The sequence below is a fragment of the Aythya ferina genome, assembly GCF_964211825.1.
Source record: "Aythya ferina genome assembly, chromosome: 12".
In the NCBI taxonomy this organism is placed as follows: Eukaryota; Metazoa; Chordata; class Aves; order Anseriformes; family Anatidae; genus Aythya; species Aythya ferina.
In genome coordinates this window covers 17,033,027-17,057,569 of record NC_140308.1, presented here as the reverse complement: position 1 = coordinate 17,057,569, position 24,543 = coordinate 17,033,027, and the positions used below count along the sequence as shown (strand labels likewise).

General features: G+C 43.3%; 1 protein-coding gene and 1 long non-coding RNA gene across 2 annotated transcripts in view; both read right to left on the bottom strand.

Annotated features, from left to right (window-relative positions):
* The window catches only part of SALL1 (spalt like transcription factor 1), a 226,569-nt gene extending 206,549 nt beyond the window's left edge, over window positions 1-20,020 (bottom strand). Inside the window, exons 1-5 of the mRNA XM_084533410.1 lie at window positions 18,310-20,020; window positions 12,843-12,993; window positions 11,726-11,899; window positions 7,773-7,887; window positions 4,782-4,874 (exon numbers count right to left, since the gene is read on the bottom strand). Coding sequence (XP_084389536.1) covers window positions 4,782-4,857 — 76 coding nt within the window. The 5' untranslated portion in view covers window positions 4,858-4,874; window positions 7,773-7,887; window positions 11,726-11,899; window positions 12,843-12,993; window positions 18,310-20,020. The remainder of the gene's footprint in view (window positions 1-4,781; window positions 4,875-7,772; window positions 7,888-11,725; window positions 11,900-12,842; window positions 12,994-18,309) is intronic.
* Window positions 20,021-20,125: 105 nt separating this feature from the next.
* Window positions 20,126-24,543, bottom strand: part of LOC311443332 — a 50,298-nt gene continuing 45,880 nt past the window's right edge. The window contains exon 11 of the long non-coding RNA XR_014697226.1: window positions 20,126-23,411. This is a non-coding gene — a long non-coding RNA (uncharacterized lncRNA). The remainder of the gene's footprint in view (window positions 23,412-24,543) is intronic.

The following is a 24,543-nucleotide window of genomic DNA, read 5'->3' as shown; positions in this document are numbered from 1 at the left end:
AACTTTTCAGCAGCTCCCTTTCCCCAGCCAGGCAGTTTTCCACACCCCCAATGTACATTAACATTTTAAAATATATCTGTCCCCAACGTACAGGCACACCTTTAATTCCTCCCTCCTTTAACTGACTTACAAATAGCAAGTTTTAAGTAACAATTTGTTCAGAGAAAATTAGTTGCAAGATAAGGCAGGTATTTGTGTTTGCATATAACTCCATTTCTAAACTTTGCCGTATCAGTAGTGGCAATGCAATTACCCTATATGCCAAAGCTAAATTCTCTCAAAGATTTTCTAACTCGATGTCAAAAAAAAAAAAAAATTTAAAAAAATCTCCAGCGATCTTGAAACTAAGAACAAATCCATCCTAATGAGCACAATTAAAAAAAAATGTCTTCCTTATGGATGAATCAAAACGAACACTAGATGGGGTTCCAGTTGCAACAGTTTCTTCAAAAAGTTCAGTGCAGTTTCACTGTTCCAGTGACACGTAAAAGAAAGGCTCCTTAAGGCTATATCTAAACTTTGGCTACATAAACATTGGCAAAGGGACAAGAAACTAAATCCCTGTTGTTTGGAGGGTAAAACGGAGCTATGGGAACTACCTGTCAATCTCCTCTTCGGGGGTCTGGCATCTGAGGGGTGACAGGGGAATAGGGTTAGCAAAAGAAGCAAAGCTGATAAGGTGAAGCTAAAATAAACTACCAACTTCCTGCTAAGCAACCAGTAAGACTCAATTCGGGGGTCACTGGCAAGATATTGAAGTACATATTGTGATCTGAACCCTGTCACCTTTGGATGGAAGGAGGCTAGCAAAGGTTAAAACAGCTGAACACTTAAGTTTTTTTCTAGCACCAGCCATACAGACACGAAGCAACAATTTCGCTTGAGCATTTCAACTTTCCTTTTTTCCAGGCTGTGAAGCACATAGGTGCGATGCACCTTAAAGCATAGAAAATGCACACAGCGAAGCTTCCTCTGTGGGTGTTTGGCCAGAGAAGCTCCTTTTGCTTTTTGCAAACAGTTTCAAGGAACACAATTGCATTTTCTGAGAGGCACCTCAGGTCACTTCAATAGGGATTCATGTTTCCACAATTGAAGCATGAATATGGTTAAAAGCGAGTTATGCAATAAGAACTGGTACAGCTAAATATACAGGAGGGCTTGTCCTCAGAGAGCCAGATGGTACTTAGCATCAAAAAGATAAATAAGGTACAAACTCAAACATAAATATTTTGCAGTGAGACAAAGATGCGGGTTATGTAGGGGAAACACGCACAAAACGGGTCTGAACTAACCCTGGGTTTAGACGACTCCCACCATATGGGTTTCAGTAATTATTTCTGAATTGCATCTGCATAAGTGATATTTCACAAGGCCCTCTACACTTTGGGCTCACCTTTGGAAAAAACACAAGTGTCTGTTCTGAATTGATACACTGCAGTTATCTCACAAAAAGGCCTAATTACATAACAAACTAAAAGCAGCCTAACCAAGCAATTATTTCTCTTAAGCACCCTGCCCTTCAGATCCTACTAAAGAAAGCGATCATAATTTCTCTCGTTTCATGGGCCCAGTAACAATTACGTGGATGATCATAAAGCTGTAGCAGGAATTTACCCAAATCCATTACTGACATGAAAAGGCACTGGTTCTGACAAGCCTTTATATGGACGGACAGCAAATATTTTCCCTTTCCCAAGTCTGGCTGGCTTATTTCTGTGAGATAACTTTTGCTTCGGTAAATTGTGCTCCGAGAATCCTCTTCTACAATTGGGAACACAATTCCAAACAGCTCCAAGAAAACTGAAATATCACCAAAGTAGCTGAGTTATTAACAAAAGGAAATAATCCCCCAGTCTCCTGCCCACTTCCTACCAGTAATTAGTTACTTGTTGAATACAATTTATGCTGCAAGTTAATTTCTGCTATTAATCTGATACCTGTTCTGGTTAATCCAACATGAACTTTATTAAATGTGCACGTTTACGGGGTGAATGTAGAAGGTAAATTTACTTATCCACTGATTGCACCAAAAATACATTTTAAGTGGAAATCCCCCTGGTGAGGGTGAACTGAGTGAGCTTTGAACTTTAAAAAAAGGGAGCAGTAAAAAAATAAATACGTGCTGTTGCAGCCTGATGAACTTTTTTCCATCGATCTTTAGATATGGAACTATAACAGAAAGTTTAACAAACCAGAATTCAAATCAGATGCAAGAAGTTTTCCCGGGCCACTCTATTCTTTCGCTCAAAATACTGCCCAGCTCTACCTTTACAGGAAGCGCTTTGGAGGGCTCGCAATGTCAAATTTGCCTGAACCCTGAGCAAAATGCAGAAGAATTAGCAAACCTGAAGTCAGGGTGTGAAAGGAAAAGAAAGGAGCGCTCAGAATCCCGAGTTTTTGTCGTGCAAGACATACGATGCAAACTTGTCCTCACTGCAGCTCACCCACCCTGTCTCGCTGCAGCGCCAAACTGGGACCCTGGCGAGGCGGAGGGCAGCCCTGTGCCGGGATTATTGCAAATCCTGGATCCTGAAACACGCTTACAAAACACACCCTCTGGGCAACTTACTCAAAACTTAGCGTCTCAGCATGTAAAACAGCCATAACCCAAGCCCATTACTACGGAAGGGCGGGAGGAAGCTCCTACAGATTTTGTAATAAAGCCCTCTGCTTCTCCTAGGCTATCGGATGGTATTTTTTTGAAAATAAACTTTGTTATTTACTTATTTAACTTCCGATAGGCAGGCAAACTAAACAAAAGCTTCACTTCCGAGCTATCATTTCAGGCAAAATCCAACTTACTGCAAGTACATCATTTAGCAACAGGCAGGAAAGCTGCTCAGCTAACATTCCTTTCTCACACTCCCAGGGTCTTTCACTTGAAAATGATGTGCAAAAGCAGATCAAAAAATTGAAACCAGAAGAAACAGCAACTTTTAAAATAGATGCTTGGAGGTGTTTTGCTCTGTTCTGTCCGGTAAAAACAAAAAAAAAGACCCCGAGCGCCAGAAGATGCAATTAAACAAAGTGAAGATGAGAAAAATCCCTCTCTGCTTTCCCAGCAAGATAATTTCCATCTCAGTTTTCCCTTCTCCGCTCACTTTAAGAAGTTCCAAATTCTTTCCTAGGAGGCCGATGAAAGACAAATTAAAACCCCAGCGTTTTCCCCAACTCTTGCTCGAAACTTCAGGAGGAAGTAGAAATAACAGCGCAAGAAAAATAAATACGTTTACTGCGACGAGAAAGGGGATTAAGCTCAGCAAATGGCAAAACTCGAGCGCACTCGGAGCGCCCCAAACTCAGCTAAAAACCCGCGGCCGCCTCCCGGGAGCCGAGGGACTTTGGAGAACCGTTTCGGCAGAGCTACGCGAGGCGAAGCGGCCGTGCCGGGGTTCCCGGGAGCGGTGCAGCGGGCATGGCCACGGCCCCCCAAACTTTCCGACGGGGTTCGGGGTGCGGGGCCGGGGCCCCCTCCCCGCGTTCCGCCCGCAGCGGGCACCGCGCTGCGCTCCGCCGCTCGCAGGGCTGCGGGGCCGGGCCGGGCCGGGCAGGAGGCGGCAGCAGCACCGCCGGGAGCCTGCCGCCGGCCCCGGGGAAAGCCCAAGGTGCTCCCGAGCGGCGGGGCCGCCAGGCAAAGGGGGACACTGGCGCGCCCCGGCTCTCCCTTACCTGCCCGCCCAAGGCGCCTCCGGCCCGCGGCTCCCCCCCGGTGCTCGCCCTCCTCATGGCCACCGGGGGGGGGGGGGGGGGGGGGCGTCGTGGCCCCCCCCCAGTCCCCGTGGCCCCCCGCCGCCCACTTGTCGCCCCGCGTCCCGGCCGCCGGCAGGCGCAGGTAGGGTCAGGGGTAGGGGAACGGCCCCGCCGCGCTGCGCCCAAACTGCTCCGAAATCTCCCTTTTCTCGGGAGGGGGGAGGGAAGAAAAGGGGGGCTGGGAGGGAGGAAAGGGGAGAAAATGAAAAAAAATAATAATAATTCACACGCTCCCTCTCCAAATCTTGGCGGACACAAAGCCGGCGTTTATTCCTCGCTCACCGACTTGGAGGGGGGAGGCGGAGAAAAAAAAAAAAAAAAAAAAAGAAAGAAAAAGAAAAAAAAGAAAAAGACTAAACTAAAATAAAAATAGGGTGAGCAAACAAACCCCCGAGCTGCCCCGGGCTTCCGCGCTGGTGGCGGCGGAGCTCCTCGGCGGCTGCCGGGCCGGGGCGATGCCCCCGCCGCAACTTTTCGGCCCCCGGGAAATGTTCGGGGCGGCGGGGACAGGGGGGTCCGGGAGGAAGGAAAGGGGGGCACGAAAGTGGGTGCCCGAGGGGGTTTTCCGCCCCTTTCGGGGGAACCGTGCGGGTGGCCGGAGAGGGGGGAAGCGGGCCGGGGGGCTGCGGGGCTCAGGCGCCCCGCTGCAGCCCCCCGTTGTTCCCCTGCCCCGCGGGGCGCGGGGGGCGCGGAGCCATCTCCTGTGGGCTCGGGATGCCAGACCGCCCCGCGGGGGGAGGGCGGAGGGAAAACATCAAAAAAAAAAAAAAAAAAAAGAAAGAAAAAAACAAAACGTAAAGAGTTTGGGGTTTCGTTAGGAAACACGCGAAAGAAAATGCCGAGTTAAAAAATAAAATTAGAGAAAAGCCAACAAGTTGGAGCAAAACCCCAAAAGGGACCCCCCCACACACGTAACTCCGGGAGATCCAGCTGCCCCGCTCCGCCGCGGCCCCGGCTCCCCGCGAGGTAAGTTGATCTATTTTGTGCGGGTTTGTGTTAAAATGTGTGCGAGGGAGAGGAGAAGAACTCACCATTTCGCTGGGATAACAAGGCCAGATCGGGGTCGGATTGGAAATGCTGAGGCTTCGCCTGCTTCCTCCGCGACATGCTGGCTCAAACATCAGCTGGGGCAGAATAAAAAATTACTAAAAAAAAATCTTCTCAAAATTACGGAAATCGAGCCTCCCCCCCCCAGCCTCCCCAATCCTCCGCGCACCGCGCATGTGTCCTGCTATAATTATGATTATCAATAATGCATTGCGATTAATCATAGAGGGGCTCTTTGAAAGGCGATTGGCACATGGCCAGCTCTATTCAAACCAGCTCGCCTTAATCAATTAGGCGCTGATTTGCTGGAGACCCTTGTCTCTCCGCCGCTCCCACCCAATGAGTCGATCCATGTGGCAGGAGAAGGGGCTGGATTTCCCCAAAGCTGTTTGGATACAGTTTAACCCTCTTAGCAACCAGCCGGGGCTGCACCGCGCCATCCCGGTTACTATAGGAATGCGGCTCCCCTCGCCCCTGCCTCCAGCCCCGACGGGCTCCCCGCTTTGCCTCGCTTCACTTTTTTTTTTTTTTTTTCCTCTTTTTCTTTTTTTTTTAGGGGGCACTGGGGGGAGGCGGCCGCAGCGCGAGCCGTGCCGGCAGGGCAGGGGAAGCAGCGAGGGAGCGGGCAGGGGGCGGGACGCGCGGCTGGGGGCAGCGGCGGGGCGGCCCCGCACCCCCGGCGGCGGCCGGCGAGCGCCCGCTCGGGGACAGCCCCGCTCCCGCTGCCGCTCCGGAGCTCGATCCCGCTCCCGCTGCCCGGCCCCGCGCCTGCCGCTCCGCCGCCGTCCCGCCGCCGCAAAAAAAGTTTCGGGTGTTTTTTTTTTTTTTTCCTCTTTTTTTTTTTTTTTCTTTCTTCTGTCCCCCGCATTTGCAAATAAAGATCCGTTTTCGCCCTCCTCCCCCCCCCCCCTTCCCTTTCCATATATCACGGGCCCGACGGGTGCTGAAAATAGGAAGGGTTTGGGTTTTACCTCACACATTCCCAGGACAATTAGGGCGCCGCTGGGAGCGGCGGGCGGACCAGGCGGCCGCTCCGCCCCCGGCCTCCGCGCCGCGCCGGTTGGTCGCGCCCGGAGTCAATCCGGCCCGGAGTCAATCGGGCCCGGAGTCAATCCGGCTCGGAGTCAAACCGCCCGACGGCGCCCGGGGAAGGCCGGGCCGGGGGGCGCACCCCGCTCCCCCTCCGCGGCTCCGCTCCCCCTCCACCAGCCCAACGCGGCACGGGTGTGGGACCGCCCCCCCCCCCCCTCCACAGCGACCCCACTCCTGACTTTTATTTCTTGCTCGGTGTCCTGCCTCTCCCCTCTCTCTCCCCCTACCCCCCCCCCCCATTGCCACCCCACACCCCACGGGGGGCCGGGAGCCCCGGGGGCGCGCAGCCGGGGGGGCAGAGCCCGGCCGGTCCCTCCGCGCCCCCGGGGCGCTGCCCGCGGCTCTGCGCGTCCCGCACCCGGCTTCGCCTCCCGGGTACAACTTGCCGGGGGGGGCTCTTGCCAACAAACGTCCCGATCTCCAAAGAAAAAGCCCAGCTGCCAAGCGGCCGCTGCAGCCGCGTTCGCCCCGCGCCCCTCCGCGCATCCCCCCCCCCCACGAGCAGCGGGACCCCGGGCTCCTTCTTCTCCCCCCAGCCTGAGCCACTCGGCGCTCCCGCCCTGTCCCCCCCGTGGGTTATTTGCTCTGCTGTAGGAGCTACTCCTTTTCCCCGTATTAATATTAACAAACTCTCCGCAAAAGCGAGAGGCTGCTCAGCTACAACTCATTTCAATTTCAAATGAGCCGGCAAAACCTAGAGAGCGAGCGGGAGGAGAAGGCAGAGAGGGAGAAACGTTGCCATTCGAGGAACCGGCTCGCTCGCGTTTTCTTCTCATTATTAAACGAAAGAGACTGCAAAACGTTTAGCGAGAAGGGTGAAAAAAAGAAAAAAAAAAGCCGCAAAAGCAAACAAACAAACCCATACGAACCGAAAAAGCCTCCCAGGTGCCACTCCGGTATTTAGGCAGCGCTGCGGAGCGGCCACCACCGCTTCTTTTCATTTCGGCACGGGGCGAGCCCCCTCCCTCCCCGCAGCACTCGGTACAGTAGGTTTTGAGCCAAAGACAAACGAAGCTATCAGCGGGGATGATGTTGAAGAATGAAGATAATAATGTTGCTATAGGTGGTACTTCACATGACATTATTTTTCACTGAATATTTAAAGAGATGTTTCGGCAGAGATGGATACACTCGGCGCAGGCTGTCACCCTCCTTACCCTGAGACGGTGGGAAAGAAACAGAGCCTGCACGTCCAGCCCCGCACTCGTTACTTCCAGCTAGCCCCACGCAGATGCCCACGAAACACCCACGCGGATCTATGGACACGGCCGTGTCTGTATTTCCAACTGTATCAATCACTCCGCTAGCATCCCTCGGTTTCTGATCTAGCTTCTCTCCCCAAATTATTCGCGTTTACAATTTCATTATACGTTTGTCGATTAAACTTCAGACAAATTTCCCCAGATGAGCAGTACCTTTGCTTCGTGGCAGGAAAAAGGCGGCCGTGGATTGGTAATTAAAAAGCAACAACGAGAAGAAAAATAGTGGATTAAAGAAAAATAAATGAATCTAGAGAAAATAAGTTTTATAACTTTTTTTTTTTCGTTTCTCTGCTCCCTCGCTAATGTATAAAGCAGCACTTGGTATTTAATCTAGGACCGCTTGATTATTTATTGTTTGTTTTCCTCTCCTTCGCTGGGGGCCGGGAGGGGTGGGGAAAGGGTGGAGGCAGAGCAGCATTTCCAGGGCTAGGGAAAAATCGGTCTTTATTGTTGTTGATAGCAATACATCAATTAAATGTCATTGTCTCCAACAGAAGTTGTGAGAGTTCACGAGCGTAAATACTCTGATCTTGGGTTTTCCCTCTCCCAGCTCCCAGTGACAGTGACAGATATTTTTCCCTCCCCGCCACACCTTGGAGATTTTTTTTTTTTTTTATTTACCTCGGATTATTCTTTTTAATGGAGGTGGGAGGCTTTCTAATGTGCTTCAATGCAAATCAGCCCGGCTGGAAGACACCCGTGGTGGGGATCGATCTCCAGTTCATTGAGATGAGCACTGAAAGGAGATGGTAAACAGGGGATAATTTGCAGTTCATTCTGCAGAGACGCTTTCAATGAGATGCAGCCCACCAGACTGGATTATTGTTATTAAGCTTCGCGAGCAGCCCCAACACCCTGAAACACTCAGGGGTTAAAAGCTACGCGATCCCCACGTCGTCCTAATACAGCGTTAATAACAAGCCGGGGGGGAAAGCCAATTGATTTCATATTTTCTGCAAATTTGCACCTCTGGAGCTGCTCGGAGCGCTCCGCCGCCGGCGGCACCGGGGCAGCGCAACCTGCGGCTCCGCGCCCGCCGCCGCCGAGGGAGCGCTCTCGGCTCCCGTCCCATTTCCCCGCTGCAGAAATACCTGCTTCGCAGGGAACGGGGCCACTCGCTCTTTTGCTTTGCTTTCTCCCCCTCTTCGTCTTCTCTGCTCTCTTTTTTAAACCGAAAAAAAAAAAAAAGAAAAAAAAAAAAGAGACTGCGGAAGGGCTCCCAACGTCGCTGCAGTTGACCTCTAAAGTGAGCCGCTTTGCAGCTAACACAGGTTCCGTGGCTTTCCGAAATGTGTGTAATTAGGGGCTTCCAGATGCTGCAGTCAGCTGGGAACTTGGCTTTGTGCTCCGCTGTATAATAAACTTTGGAGACAGTCCTGGGGCGCAGCTCCCCGGGGGCAGCTGGCCCCAGCGCCCTGGACTTGTTTTAGTGGCAATAGCCCGCACCGCGCTGCTCGGCACCCACACCACCGCTCCCGGGGCTCTCTGGGGCCAGGGATGCCTACTTTGTGGAAGTCCTGCCAGCTCTCCCCCTTCCTCGCCTTCTTCTCCTCTTATTTTTTAATTTTATTTTTATTTTCCTAATGAGAATTCCCCAGAAAAAAAAAAAAAAAGGAGTGGGGGGGAGTGGGAGAAGCAGCATTGAATCCTTCTCCATTATTACTGACAACTAATAATTGATCATTGCTCACAAACACAAGCTTTTAGCCGCATAATTGAATCGTAAGCAATACGGGTTGAGCCTTTCCCGCTCTCCCCCAAATCTCAGAGAACCACAGTGATGGAGAATTCCCCCGCCCCCGAGATAAAAATGAACGTGAGTAATGCCATCACCGGGCAAAGTGGGATTAGTTAATTCAATTCTTTCTTTACACATTTGCTGCCTTTTGTTTGACCTGATGGCCAGCAAATTTTTACACCTAGCTGTCCCTTTCGAGTTTATTGATGAAGGTGCTTCTGAAATGATTATCAAGAGATTTACAGCCATCACTACCCACCTACGGGAAAAGTAGTAAAATCAATCCCTCAATCAATCAGACCCCTCTGTGCATATCTTTTTAATCTGCTCTTTTAGCTGTTTTATTACAACACGAGCATTAAATATGTTTGTTTCAAATTTAACACGAATGCCTCCGAAGGACTCTGTCAATTTAGACATAAATCACGAAGTAAACAAGTGGGATGGAAAATCCTTTTTCTCGGGCAGGATGGTTAAAAAACGAGGGACAAAAAAATACCTGGTTCGCTTCACTCCTTTACCAGCAATATCCCGCATCAGTGCATAGGCAACTGGTCTGTACGTATAGCCCACGAGGCGGAAAAAACACACAGAAAGATAAATATGCAGCACTGCAAAAGTCTTCCACGCAGTTTTATGTGACTACACAGAGAACCTAGAGAGTGCTAATAGTTAAAAATACTCTCACATCCTAAAGCCTATCATTATTTCTTCTCTTTGATAGTTTTTTTTTTTTTTTTTTTTTTTTTGGCAGCAGAATGTCTTGTTCCCCTTGTTAAAAATATAGGCTTATTTTCTCTAATTAAGTACCATACACTTGAAAAAATTCTTTGGTTTCAATATTGTTATTGATCTCAAGGTATCACACTATCGTTTATATACCTTTTCTTAGACTAATGAAAAAACTGCATATTTCAGGTAGGCTGCTTAGGTCAGAAATCTTCCCCACTGATTTGTTACACAGTGGTCATCATCTATGGACAGAACAAATCTATTGGTTCTATAGAGAATAAAAAATTTCATTTGATGCCACAGGGGAACCTTTTTTTTTTTTTTTTCTGCAAGCTACATCCCTTTACACCCCATTTTTTTTCCAAATATTCTAGTGTAACACAGCCTCATATGTAGCCATAATGTAGCTTCACTAGAAAAACAGAAGTATAGAAGTAACACAAATCTCTCAGCCTTAGATACAACTAAAACAAACAAACAAACAAAAACATTCTGGGCTGTAAAGACATTCCAAAAGAATATTGTGAGGTCTCTCAGTACAGAAATCATTTTTGCTAGAACAGGAGGGAAAAAAAAAAAAAAAAAGACATGGAAATATGTACATGTCAAAAGAAAAGTCATGAAAAATACATCTGATATTAGATGATAAGACAACTAGCTATCCAGTCAAGATTTCCTCCAAACATTTTGCTTTAAGAAAAGTTCATTTATACCATAGGAAAACAGTCACATTTGCTCTGCACCTGGGTACATTCACAAGAGTGTTAGTGTGAATTTTTTTAAAGTCATCATAGCTATCATTTCTTTAATCAAAGCACTATCTAAAATAGTATAAAATATGGAGGTGGGAGCCATTTAAAAGCAAATGAAGGAGTAGGACTGAGGGACGTATCTTCCAGGTTATTTAAGGAAAAAAATGTGCTCTTCAAAAAAGCGTTCCCTTAGGATTTGCTTACCTTTGAAGCAAAATTATGCAAAAATTCTTCAGCCTGTCAAAATATAAATACAAGGCCAACATTTCATATGGCAATTGTCTAGTAATATACAGATGATTTTCTACAAGGTAATCATCTAACAAAGTAAGACCTGTTGTTGTCGTCACAAACAGATTTCTGCTGTCAAATCAGATTTACAGAGTGTGCATTTTTATTTACATTTTAAAGTTTAATTTTAATTTGGAGAGTATGCAGCGATTATGGGATAAATATGCCTCAAACCTCAGGGGAACTGTTGCCTGTACAGTCCCAAATTTCTTGACTGATGAAATGAGCCTGACAACCCAGCGCATTTTCATGACGCTATTTTTGATTCAAATACAGTGCAAGTATTTGTAAGTACACAGATTTTGTTTGCATAATATCGAGGTGCTCTGATTAATGCATGGTGTTTACAACGTGAAAACTGTCATACTCTTTGCATCAATGCAAGAAGCTGGCTTGGCAGCTGCTGGCTGCAATAAAGTAAATGCCTTGTGAATAATGTGCTGCTTTCCATGCCTGAGCTAGGCAGTGTCCTCACCATCCATCTTTTGCACCCAGTCTGGGCCAAGTCTGTTAACAGAATTGGTCTGCAATGGCAACGTGTAAAACTCACCCTCTGAGCATAAATATGCTTGCTCACAGACTTGCACACGCGTTATCTGCAGCTTATGGGGAGCCCATTTCCTCACCGAGCAATCTGATCCCCCAGCCACATTGTTGCAGTTTTCTTTTCTTGCTATTAGCGATCATTTGATGTTCAGGTGGAAACAACAGCTGTTGCCTACCTCAAAAGGTAAGTCCAGGAGTTTCTTATTAGTTAAAACAAATCTGTAGCTGGAAAGAGGGGGAAGAGTCAACCACTGAGCTGTCAGCCAACTCTTACTGAACCATCAGCAGATACAACGTCAGTGATCCAGTGAGAGCCGTGATAACTACTGCTCCATAAAGCCAACATCCTACAGATACCACCCAGAAGAGGAAACTCACGCTTTCTTTCCCTAAGAAGCTCCAGTCACGAGAATCAAAAGAGCAATCTTCAAAAAGAGACGTCAAAAAGATCCTTCCTCACAAATCCAGAAACCAGATTTGGGTTCAGAAAAAAAAAGTTTCCACCCTTTCCATACCTTATATGGTAAGCTTGGGCTGTCAGCATGGCCGCACAAACCGTTCCTTGAACGTCACCCTGAGTTATGTATTTGGCGTTACGGTCCTGCACAGAGCATCCGATTCCATCTCCAGAGGGCTTCCACGTGTATTCACATGTTGTATGCAGCCGTCTGAAGTGTAGCTGGCTCACCCTAGGATGGCACGCAATCACGAAGCTAATCTGAGCTCGCTCCTAGCCATTGGCACCCTAGAAGCACAGCTCAAATAAGAGTTTAAAGTTTCAGTAAATTTTAAATTATCACCAAAACAACTGGTGCAAAGACGTACACGCGAAGACAACCAGTCTGTACTGGTTCAGCAATTCAACTGTCATAATGCCATGTCCATAATGCAACAGGCATAGCACAACGGGGAGAATCATACTTGAATATGAGGCAATGTAGTACATTGAGGAAAGTCAAACACCTGTACTTATTCTACATCCATTTGTAAAGCTGCAGGATACACCTCATACTCATTTCTGAGTTCATGAAAAGCCATTTTTCTTGTCCTCAGAAGTCTGCAATGCAAGTGCTCTGTTCTAAATACACTATTGGTGAAATACATCCTTGTGCAGGAAGCAGAGGGCATCGTGGGCAGTGTTTCAGTCTAGATCTTGATGATCTTGAAGGCTTTTTTCAACCTAGATGATTCTATGAGCACTTTTCCAGCAGGGGCTAACTGGAATGATCGAATATACCGTTTCCCACCACTGTCTACCGCTGCCCCATGCCTGGAAGATGCTGTCCCCCAGCTGTCACCAGGCAATCAGCGGGTGAGCACTCCCAGTCTGTGCTGCTCTAGCATTAGCAAAAATGTTTGCATGACATACTTCGCCAGCAAGGGATGGAAATCTGCATGGGGCAACAGTGCGTGGTATGGTAACTTCTTAAGCTGTTCCAGCTGTTTGCAAATAAAATATGCGCCTAAGCCCCCAGTCTATACAAACCGATTTCTGAGAGGAGCTGTATTTGTATGAGTGTGCCAGATCAGGCCCATTACTAACTTCAGATGAGTGTAAACAACTGTTCCATAGAAAAAAGGTCTAGGGATGTCACCAGTGACAATTATTAGCATAGCATGTAAATAACATACCTCTTAGTAAGATGTCTCTTGTTAATATGTTCAGTCGACAGCCGCATACCTTTGTGCTCTCATACATTTTGGGGCTTGAAGTCACTTGTTCCATCTCTAAAGTTTACTTAACCTGGCTTCTTTTGCAGCTGAAGCAACTTCCATTTTTATGCTGCATGAAAGCATAAGCAAAGCTATCATATTTAAGAATAACAGTTTCAGGAAAACATAGAGCCAAATGCACTATAAATGTACTGAATTAAGTGGAATTAAACAAAGGATAAATATGGTTCGTTCCCTCCTCCCCTTTCAGTACTGTCCTCTGTGACACTGTACATGTAATCTCACAATGCAATAACATGCTGCACTCGCTCTGTTCAAGCTGTATCATTCACTCTCTGTTTCACTCCTAGAATTTTCTAATAGCAAAATTCGATTTCACCCAGCGCTGCTCCCTAAGGGCTGCCAGACCTGCAGCTCCTTTGCCCCTCTTGTAATGGATCACTCTAAGGTAGGACAAGACCTGACCACGTTCAGTGAGGGGAGTCACGCTGAGCAGCAGCAATTAGGTAAAGTCAGTGCAAAGGTAGAAAGTGAGATGGATGTGAGTCTAATGGGTGAGAGATAGGCAAATCGACATTCAGGGCCAGCACTGTCACCACCAGCCACGCCGAGCATTCAGCTGCCTAGGGCTGCAAAATGTTTTGTAACACTTGCCTGTGCTTGTGACGGTGCCTTGTGAGGGGCCTACATTTAATGTTTTGCCTGGAGCAACAAAATCCTGTGACTGGTGCTGGTTGCCATATTCTGGGAAGCCTGCAGGAATTTGTTTGCTGGTACTCACGTGACTGGGAAAGAACTTACCGCTTCTCTAAGCAAAACAAGTCTGATGTTTTAGAACACTGCCTTAAACCACCTGTTTAAATGCATAATTCACAGGTAATCTTGACTCTTCACCCAGATTACTCAAAGGCAACAGAAATACTAAATAACCAAAGACAAAAACTATTACTGTTATTTTGCATCCATCTTCTGGGATGGCACACAATTATTTTTACAATAATTGTAACCAGTAACATACCACAGAAAGTTCTCTTTGGACTGACTCTCCTTTCAGGAGTAAACTGTAGAATTTGTTTTGCATTTCTTATTATTCTGCTTCCTTATTGCCATTCTCATAAAATCAGTCAAAGTGATAACTGGGATGTTTAGAAACAGCCAGAATTTAATCTGGAAGAATTATACACAAGTATATCAGTACTGGAAGTGTATCTGCTTAAAGGAGCTATGCATCACCACAGAGAATGCACTGTCCTGTGCTTGAAGCATTGGCACACATCGCCAAGATAATACTAATTTCAGTGACAGCATTATGGGATACTGCTTGGAAAAGTGTGCTGTAAGATAAAAAATAAATATATGCTACAAAATTTAGAATTAATCACAATACTTGTTGTTTGCTTTGTATTCAGTAAATACTAGTCATAAGCTCTCATCTAACCCTTGATTTTGGTAGGCCTCAGCCTGAGAGAAAATCCAGGTGTAGGCCCATACACTGTAGCTCGGGCACATGACCAAATTGATTGGGCTATTGGCAGCACAGACCTGTCAAGTGTTTTAAAATACAATCACGTGTATGTCACTTTCTGACTGGTGTATGAAGAACCCCTTTTACGCAGGACTTGCACTTTTTTCTACGGTGGAAGAGAGATTGGTTCCCTTCCTTAAAGGATTCCTTATTCTGAACTGCAGCAAATGTACCAGAGGAGTCGTTTACCACACAGGAAAGGCCAGAGGTGAGCTACTGATGTCTGAAGCCCCCCTGGGGCTCTTACTATGTTGAAGACACCCCTCTGGCTGCCAGCCCAGATCCCACAAAGGGCCTTGGGCAGTGTGGAACCATGGAGCCAGGGCCAAGGCCAAGGCTGCCTGGCAGGAGCTCAGCGCTCCAGAGGCGCTGCGTGTGGGTGGATCCCATCGCTTCAGGGCATCTGGGAGGGGTCTGTGTAAAAACCATCATCTGAAAAGAATACAAGGGAAATTTGGTGAAGTTTCCCTCAAAGCATTTTTATTTTGTTTTTCAAACCACGTGGATGTTACTGGGCAGGGAGTTGGTCTGGCCCAATAAAAACAGCTGCACTTTTCAATACATAGCATGCACAGTTATTGGATGTCTCAGCTGCAATATACATGTATTCCTAGGTTCCTTGAAAACAACAGGGCAATGCACTTCTCTGTTGGATTGTATTATTTGTATACTTACTGATTTATTATACCTTTCCAAATCAACATAATTTGGACTTTGTGGAAAGAATGATGGTGTTTGACTGACACATGATGGTGAACTAACTACGTTAGGACTCCTGGTTCTTTTATTTTTCTTTTACTAAGAAAAAGGCAAAAATCTTAGATTTTTTCTGTTCAAAATTGCAGTACTGCAGGCTAAACTTTCCCTCTCAATCTAAAAACTTTTCTTCTCAATCTAAATTCATTTTAAATTGTTATGCTTTACAAACTTCCAAATGGGATTCTAATTGTTGACAGACATTTTACATTACATGTGTCTATCACTTTGATTTAATATGCATTTTCAATGAAATTTAAAAAAGGCCTCTAAGGTGGCAATTTAACAGCAAGACATGCTGTGAATTTTAGATATAAAAAATATCTCATTTGCAAGGTTTTTTTTTGTACATGTGAAAATGGCCCTCAAGGAAAAAAAATGAAGTAAAAAAGTTTTTTTTTTTTTTTATTAAAGAAAAAGAAAAAAACAGAATGTCTGTATGGCTGAATTATCAGAAGCTAAATATCTCCAAGAATATTACCTACTGTTTTAGTCAATCACAGCCATCAGAGGCAAACCAGGTTTTACATTTATGCAGCATTTCAGTAGCGCACTTCAAAAAGTATTAACCATGAAAGAAATAAAATGTATCTGGAAATCCTACGTCTGGTTTATTACATCTCATGACCTGATTTAATTTTCTTCTACAGAAAACGTGCATTGAAATGTCTCTAAGTAATAGGTACTTCTTGTCAAGTTTGATAAGAGACATTTGAAAGGAATTCCAAATGTATTCTGAAAGATAAGAGCAAAGCTAGCTTTCCTGTGTCCCTAAAAGAGTGGAAACCAGACCTAGGAGAGCATACAAGCTACAGAGGAGACCTGTTCTATATCAAGTTTACTTTTGAAATCATCAGAATTGTAGTTAGCATATAGGCTATGTAGTTAGCATATAGGCTACAGACACTAACAGCACAGAGGGAACAGCTTTGCAACTTTTACTTAAAATTTGTTAAACAAAATATTAGCTACTTTTAAATAGTTGCATTTTCTTCATAACTTTAATACAAACATCTTGGCTTTGGCTTGTTTTATATAAATAGCTTTAGATCATCTTGTTTTAGTGGTCCTGCAGGGTGTCCCAAAACCTACACTTGATGGCAAGAATAAACATTCATTAAACTTCAAAGGCTGCCAAAAACTCTAGTTATTTTGATTTAGGGGAATCATTTAAATTAATCCCCATGTTTGTGTAGAAAATATGTAATGTAATCCATTTCTCTGTTTCCAGCTTCAAGTCACTTACTATTGGGAAAAAAAGTGCTTTACTAATGTTTCCTGTCTTGAAAAACCGAGGGGAAAAAACAAAAATAAAAATTAAAAAAAAAGAAAAAAAGAGAGAGAAGTCTTCATATCCTTTTAAAGAATTCTGGCATAGTGACATTGAGAAATAAATATTATAATACACAACTGTATGCTTATATCTGCATAACTGCTATTAAAACTAACACACACAGCAGAGTTCTCCGGTGGGAGCAGTATTTTTTTTAATATATATATATACACACACACACACACAGATACACATGTGTATCTACAGAAAACTCACGCTCAGTCTTCTAATGCATTTTCCTTTATGCTGAACCCCTCTCAAAACTGGGCAGAAATTTTGCCCTGTAGAATGGATGTAGGATGGATGAAGAGCTCTTTTTTTTTTTTTTTTCTTCTTTAATTTTTACTTTAAAATTAATCTGCTCCTCATCTGAAAGAATTATGCAGAGCATACTCTGACAGAGACACTGAGTTAAAAATAAAAGGAGTGAGAGCTCCTTTTACTCAGCTATTGTAAATCACTCTAATGCCACTGAAGCCAATAGGACTACGTCAATTTAGACTAGCTGAGGTTGTGGCCTAATATTTGTGCTGAAGTGTTGAGGCTATAGCAATATCCCTGAGCTCTATAAATATTTGTTGAAAGCTGCCTGTTGGGGTGCAGGGCATGGATTGCTCATCAGCAAACAGTTTGGACCCTTGTCTTTTCACCTTTCTTAAGGAAACTCTTCCAGTTTTGGAGGGTGGGAATTTTGCCTGAGTAAAGAGTACAGATACGATCCTTCTTACTTTGTACAGTGATTATACTGTGTACAGTAAAACAGTAATTTTCATCTGGACTTTTGAACTTGTACCAATCTGACTGTCCTACACTGATTCATGCAACGCACTGTACATGAATGACCAGTAATGTTTACAAAATGAATTAGTTTGACTCCAACTCTCTAGCCAGAAAGTAATCAAAGTGAAGAGCCAAGCTATTTCTGAAATTCCAGCTTCCCTCGCTAGAAACTGCACGCTCTGTCTCACTAATCAGCGTATTAGCGTAAAATGTACGTGTTCTATACTGGAGGACAATTAATAACAGCAGTGACTCTGAGCAGTGTACACATATTAACTGTTCCACCCCCATACTGCTCGCGTGTGGTGGGCAAGTCCAACTGCAGCATACAGTGCAGAGACAAATAAAAGTGAAAATGTCTATCAGTAAGTGATTAATACACAAATTGTGCTTCCCCCCCTATATAATGTTCCCAGTAACATTTAGTTTCACTTCTTTCAAAGCCAATATACGTATTCATAGACATATATTCAGGAATCTTCTTATGCAAATATTTTTAGTAGGGTTATTCATGACTGGTGTCCTTTCCCATAAAATCTTGGAAGCCCTGGTTTATTTTCTCATCAACTACCTTAATTTAAGAATTCAGCAACATCAGAACTATCTTCAGAATAATCTCATCCTATAAAACCCATCAGCCTTTGTTAGATTTAACATAAAAATTATTATGAAAGAAAGAAACGTTATTTAATCATTTTCTTTGGGATAGTCTGAAACTCAAAAGGGTTCACTGAACTTTCCCTTAGAAAACCAGCCTCCTAATCTGAAAAGCACCACTTCATATAAAGTTGGAGATGTCTCAGAGCCAAATTGTTTGCTCCTGTAAATGGTTAGAGCTCCACAGAGGGAGGATATGAAATAAGGCTCTGTTGATTTTCCAGCAGAGCATCTGAACCACTTCCCCCACCCCAGTCAGTTAAAGCAAAATTAAAAGAAAAATAAACCTGGATTAGTATGTGAGCTCTTCGTTTGATGTAAATTAGCACAACTGTACTGGATATCTGACTTAAGCAGAGTTATAATGGACTTACCACCAAGAAGAGCTGGGCCGGGGTATTTTAATGGCCATTTCATGTGGGTGGGTCAGAACCTGATTTTTCATCCTTATTCAGGCTGAAAACAAGGAATGCACTACAGAGCTATAGATCAGTTGAGAAATTGATTTTTTTTTTTTTTTAATTTTCCAGGGAGGGAGGCTAAAGAGACTCAGTTCTTCCAAAATTAGCAACCACTGGTGCGGTGCATAGCTCAGGTCAAATGAAAAGTGACCACAGTGCTGCCCAGCACCTCCCCATCTATATCATAGCTGCACCCAGCCCCGTTGGCTTTTATTTCTAGACTAAACTTGCAAATCCAGTGGAGTGGTAAAAATGAATAACTTCTGAACAAAATAGCTTGGCAGGATATTTTTAACACTATCTAAAATTGGATGCTAATAAACAGTTAAATTCATCTTTAGCTTCTCTTAAGTAGTTTAAACATAAGTCACTATTTTTGTCTTTTGTTGTCTCAGGCTTTCTACGGGAGCACAGAGAATTTCGTCAATGATCTTTCTACACTCTATAGCATTAAGCCTTTGCACTATTATCCATCTGTATGCCTATCTGCTGTGTATCTATCAGCTGTATGAAAATAACTATTAGTCACTTCACCCCAGAGCAAGTATCAATAGGGAGAATGACAGTGGCTAGTTTGCACACTTGAAATGGTTTATTTGTTGCAATCCTGCACACAAGATGTTTATCAGTAAGCACCAGACAGCCATGCAGAAGAAGGAGCCTTAATTCTGTCTGAGACAGCCTCTTATTGCTATTGATAGTTAGCATCAGTGTCCAGTCTGAGAAATGGAAGTGCTGCAGGCAACTTCAGTCAAGACACCCTATTGATCTACTGCTTCCTTTGCCTCCCTGAAGCTAGAGAAGAAAAATAAAAAGGGGAGGAAAAGCTTGTTGTATAAGGGGTAATGCAGCAGTCTATGACTTACCATCATTCAAAAGGGGTGTGTATGTGCATGGATATTCCTGATATTCAGTACCTCAGACAACTGTAAATCACACACACAGCCATGATAAATATAAATGTCAATGTGTTGGAAATGTCCTTTATATAAGAGGTGTCACTAGAACTACATTTTTAGCATGAAACATTTTTGCTGCTTTTTATTTTTCATTGACTTATTGTGCTTCTGTTATATCCTGTCTAACACAATCAATCTAAAGCATAATATCTGAGAGACCTATTCATAAATAATACATATTTGGGTCATTTTCATTTGTATTCTACAATGAAGATTTACAAGCCAGAAACAAAACAAGAAACAATGTGTGTAATGCTCTTACTCAGTGGATAAGAATATATTACTGTGATCAATTAATCTGCTTTTCTCTGCATTAGGTGGACATCTTTATGGTACATCCATAAGGGTTTATAACTTAGGAGAGACAGAACCAGCTCTAAGGCTCTAACATAAAATGTCTGTACTCAGAAAAGAGAAAGTTTTCCAAAGTTTTTTTTTCCAATGGGAAATGTGTTAATTTTGGCAAACTCAAACACAGCAATACACCATCTATCTGTGCTGCTTTGCCCTATATACTTCTTGTGCTAAATGACACGAAAATTTGGCTACATTATACCATAAGTAACTGTCAAAATAATAATTCTGGGGATTTATCTAGTGCTATTCAACCAAAGATATTCACATTCTACTACAAACCATGTAATTCATTCTACAGTAGGGCAAACTGACACACAGAAGGGTCCCAGAGTAAAAAAAAAAAAAAAAAAAAAAAAAAAAAGGGAATAAATAAATAAATAAATATATCTGTTTGAATATAAATCACAACAGCAAATCATAATAAGAAAGGTGAAAGAATGACTCAAATAAATATTATGGTATACCAATATTTCATATAAGAAACTACAGTCACTTGTATAGTCACTGGTACAGCTGGTATTCTGATGATGGGCCACATAAGAGCCACAGTAATGGACCAAATATTTGTAAATTACCCCTGAAAAGAAAGAAAAAAAGTTAGCACTTGGTGAATAATAATATAATTAAAAAAAAATCCCTCATCAGTCAACAACATTATTTTAGGAAGGAAAGACGGGATATGCAACAACGTTGTGGGTAACATAAAGTGGTAAGGAAAAGTGTGGGTGAATGGTGGGAGTGAGGACAAGGCAGGCTACTGGGGCAGTTCTCCTCTGCCCCAAGCCTTGAGAAATGCAGACTGTGCTGTGCTCAGTGCTTTGGACCATGGTCCTTACTCAAAGTGGGTTATTGTATTCGTTTTTCAACTCTGGAAATTTGCTACAAGCACATCTCAGATAAAAAGGTGAAATGAGTTTTGCAACTATGGCAAGAAAGCAATTTTACATTTCATAGGCCTTTTAAAACTCCTTTCAATAGAAAATAAAAATAACAGTAAGGCGAAAAAAAAAGGCTACAATTCAATTCCCCTTTTTATAGTTTGACATTGCAGATGTTTCTGGGTCAGAGGTGAACATGTCTTCAGGTGTAAAAAGATGCAATAACCCAAGTCAAAAATGGCCCAATCCCCAGAACTGTAACTGTGTGCCAGAATCTCCCCACCTTAGAAGCTTGCTGGCAGCAATGTACTCCAGGTGTCTTACACTGTACAGACCTGGTAGTCATTTTAATATTTTCCATGCTCATGTAAATAGACTTGATGCGTGTGTTCATCAAATGTGGGAAAATCCCGCAGAATTTTGTACCATCTGTTTATAGGTAAAAGGCCTGCTTTGCTGACAATTTAGTGCAAACTCAGAAAATAGAATGAAAGCAAGCAAACAGTGTTTTTTTGTCCTGTTTTGTTTTCATAAATCTGAGGCTTAAGGTGTTCTGTTTTGTTTTTATAAATCTGAGGCTTAAGGTCATACCAAAAACCTATTGAAGTTCAAAGGTTCATTCTGTTTGGACAGCATTGTCCTTTTCAGAGATATGAATATTATCTGAGCACCATGGACCTCTTTAAATCTGCACCACATGGATATAGTGCAGCCTTTTGAAACCCTGAGCATACAAGATTCAGTAACTTCAGCAGGAGATGGGGAGGGTGCAAGGACCACATCTTGGGCAGTTGGATGTGTGCATTGGTTCCCTGGACCAGAAGCTTCTGTGAAACCCTAGCTGACCGCATTTCAACACTTCTGGTTGGCCTCAAGCGAGAAACTCAGTCTGAAGCAAAACCTGAAATGCTCATTGAGAAAAAGCATGATCTTATTTTATTTAATACCCAACATTGATTTTTTTTTTGTTAGAATTATAGCAGTTTAATTCATTTAATATGGTAGATGCCAATCAAAGCATCCATCTTAATTGTTTTTGTCTGGTTTAAATAAGATTGTTATACAAAAGGCAGTTATGTCTGACATCCTGGAAGCAGCTATGATATTAAAAGGAAGGCTGCGGTCGCAATGATTTTCAGCATCAGTTGATAGACATCAACCAGTCATTAGAAGGGGAATTTGAGACCTTTCTTGTCCTTAAATTCTATGTGGAACATGTGCGTACACTTTTCTACAGAGAACTGATAACCAAATCCCAGAAATTTATATCTGAATATGAATTGAACATCATCAGAAAATGATGTCAAAGACTATTTCAAAAACGTATTTTCATTATATTACATTAGAGTGTGAGATCTTGTCTTGGGTGAGGGAAGAGTTAACACAGCTGGCAGAGGAGAAAAACATCAGAAGAAAACAAACTGACAAAGCTAATCAAATCCAGACATATGTAATCTAAAATCTCAAAGGGGATTCAAGGTAAGCTAAAAGGACACTATAGGATCAAATGCTGTTAAAGCATCCAATACAACCTGAGGAGAAGAGAGAACAAAATCTCTGTAGAGACATGCACCAGATGCTCAGCAGGATAGGTCAGTGTATCTCCATTGAGAAAGACTCTACTGCTTTACACTGGCTTAACCCTGCCCCTAATGGCCTAAAAAGATGTTTTAACCTTGCCACCAGCATTGTACTGGGTTATAAAAGTTGAGAAAAAGAGTTTGAGAGCGCCTATGGTCAGTTAATTGGGAAAACAACCAGTTCCCCACAGTATAATCTACCCCATTTGCCAAAAGAGACAAGTTTTATATGTTTCAGTCAGAAAAGTGCAACTCCTCCAGTGGTGTGGAGAGACATTTACTTTGAAAACGAGGAATCTTATTTCCAAGGTCAATCTGAGGTTTGCTGGGTTCAAACTAAAATATTTTGTGGGGCCAAAGAAATATTTACTGGGTTCTAGGGAGCAGGGAGTGGATGTGTAGTTTGAACATATTTCAAGTCAGCCTGGGAGGTCATTTTGTTTTTATATATTTGTGTCTCCTCAAACAACCTTTTCTTTTCCTGAGAAATTGGAAGTGAAGACAATGATGGCATTTTTTTGCCTGCATATTTCAGGCCATTTCCTGCACTGAATCAGGGAACCTTCATTATTGGCACCTTTTCCAGAATGTATTTCTTTCCAGTGCATCATATGAAACGACAGTCAAATTTTGCCCAAGGGCTGACATTCTTTCTGTGCTAAACTAGAAGGAGTTTCTGTATTAAGCAGTGGTTTGCTTTATATGACCTTTGATAGTGGAAGTGTTGAAAGAATGACATTATATGTTGTAGGACAGTCCTAGGTGGAGCTTGGTAGGCAGTTGTAATGTAAATGGCAACATATTACAAATGAGCTCCATAATGAGTAGGCGATTGGAAGACATGGTACTGCATGCTGGAGATTAACATCCGAATAGAGAAACTATCACCTAGCCCAGCAAATGCAGTAAAAGGTTAAAAGAAATATTCAATATTATCAATCATATTAAAAAAAGGAGAGAACTTCTTACAGCTGCCAAAGAAGGTTGGGGGAATTAATGTGTTTGTGTCAAAAAGACTGAGAACAAGTGAAATAGGACTACAGTGATTGCCAGAATCTTACTTGCCTGGAGAGATAACACTGGACATCCAGTTTAACTAGGCAGGTGCCAAGAATCCTCTTGCGGATGCTATGGAGCTGTTTTCAAATACAAGAATGTACAACGACCCCCATTCTCCAGTCCTCTCTGCAGTTTCTGAGATGCTCATTAAAGCAGGGAAACCTCCAGTGAGGTGTGATGACCTGAAAACAGAGAGGAGCTAAAGAATCAATGTTTTAAGTAAAACAGCAATTATAAAAGATCTACAGCTCCTTCCATGTAATCAGGTAAATTACCAGGAGCCGCATAAAGCACCTAAATTAGAGAAAGAGTGGAGAAAGAGAGTGAAGGGAAAAGAAGGTCCCTTGGGTGATATCCGATAGGATGCTTAGTCTGTGCAGAGGGCAAAAGGTTAAGTGAAAATGAGATGAAGGAATGATCAGATATAGTGAGATCAGAGACAGTTAAATAAAGGAACGTGCTAACCTAAGATAAATGTGAAGAAGTGTGTCTGTGCCCAGGGTGTTGGGGTAGCCTTCTTCAGCAGTTCAGAAGCCAGACAGGGGTATTCTCTGTTCCCAATTCACATCAGTCCCAGCTGAATCCATTCCCAGCAAAGAAACAGAAGGGATAAGGACGCAGCTTTAAGACTCTCTCTGCTGCTCCACTAGTATAAAAGGATATTAATATGCTTCTAATCACATCTACACATTTTGCAGGTCTTTTTCTACTGCTGGTAGTATGTAAATCATCCTTAGAGAAGAGAAAGAAAACCAGACCTTTGCCATATGTGGGTTGGACAATGCAAGAGATGCTGTTTAAAGAATATGAAAATAGAAACATTGAAAAGTACTTGAAAACTGCAAACTTTGTTGGCTGGCTAAGGTTTTCATGGGTCACATGGCTCTCATTACAATGGGTTTCCATAACAACAAACAGCATTTGGTTAAAAGAGGTGCATAATGTAGCAAATAAATGACACAGTTTGTATAAAACTTCATCAAAAATTTTCGTAAATCTTCACTCTCAGCCTACTCAACAGAAATAGTCTGTGATGACAGACAGCAGCAGAAAGCTCAAGGAATATCTGTACTGACCGAGTCTGTAAACAGCCACAAGAATTCTGTTCAGAAATCTTTGGTAGCTTACAGCCTTTAAATGCTTCTCGAACAGCCTTAAATGTGCAAACCACAAGATGAAAGTTCAAATGTTTAGATGTGTAATTCCATGGTCAGTACTTTCATGCTTCCTCAGATGCCTGATTAATATATACAATCAGACCTGGTAATTAGGAATTTGGAGCTTAAACTCGCCTAGTACCTGGGGAATGCCCAA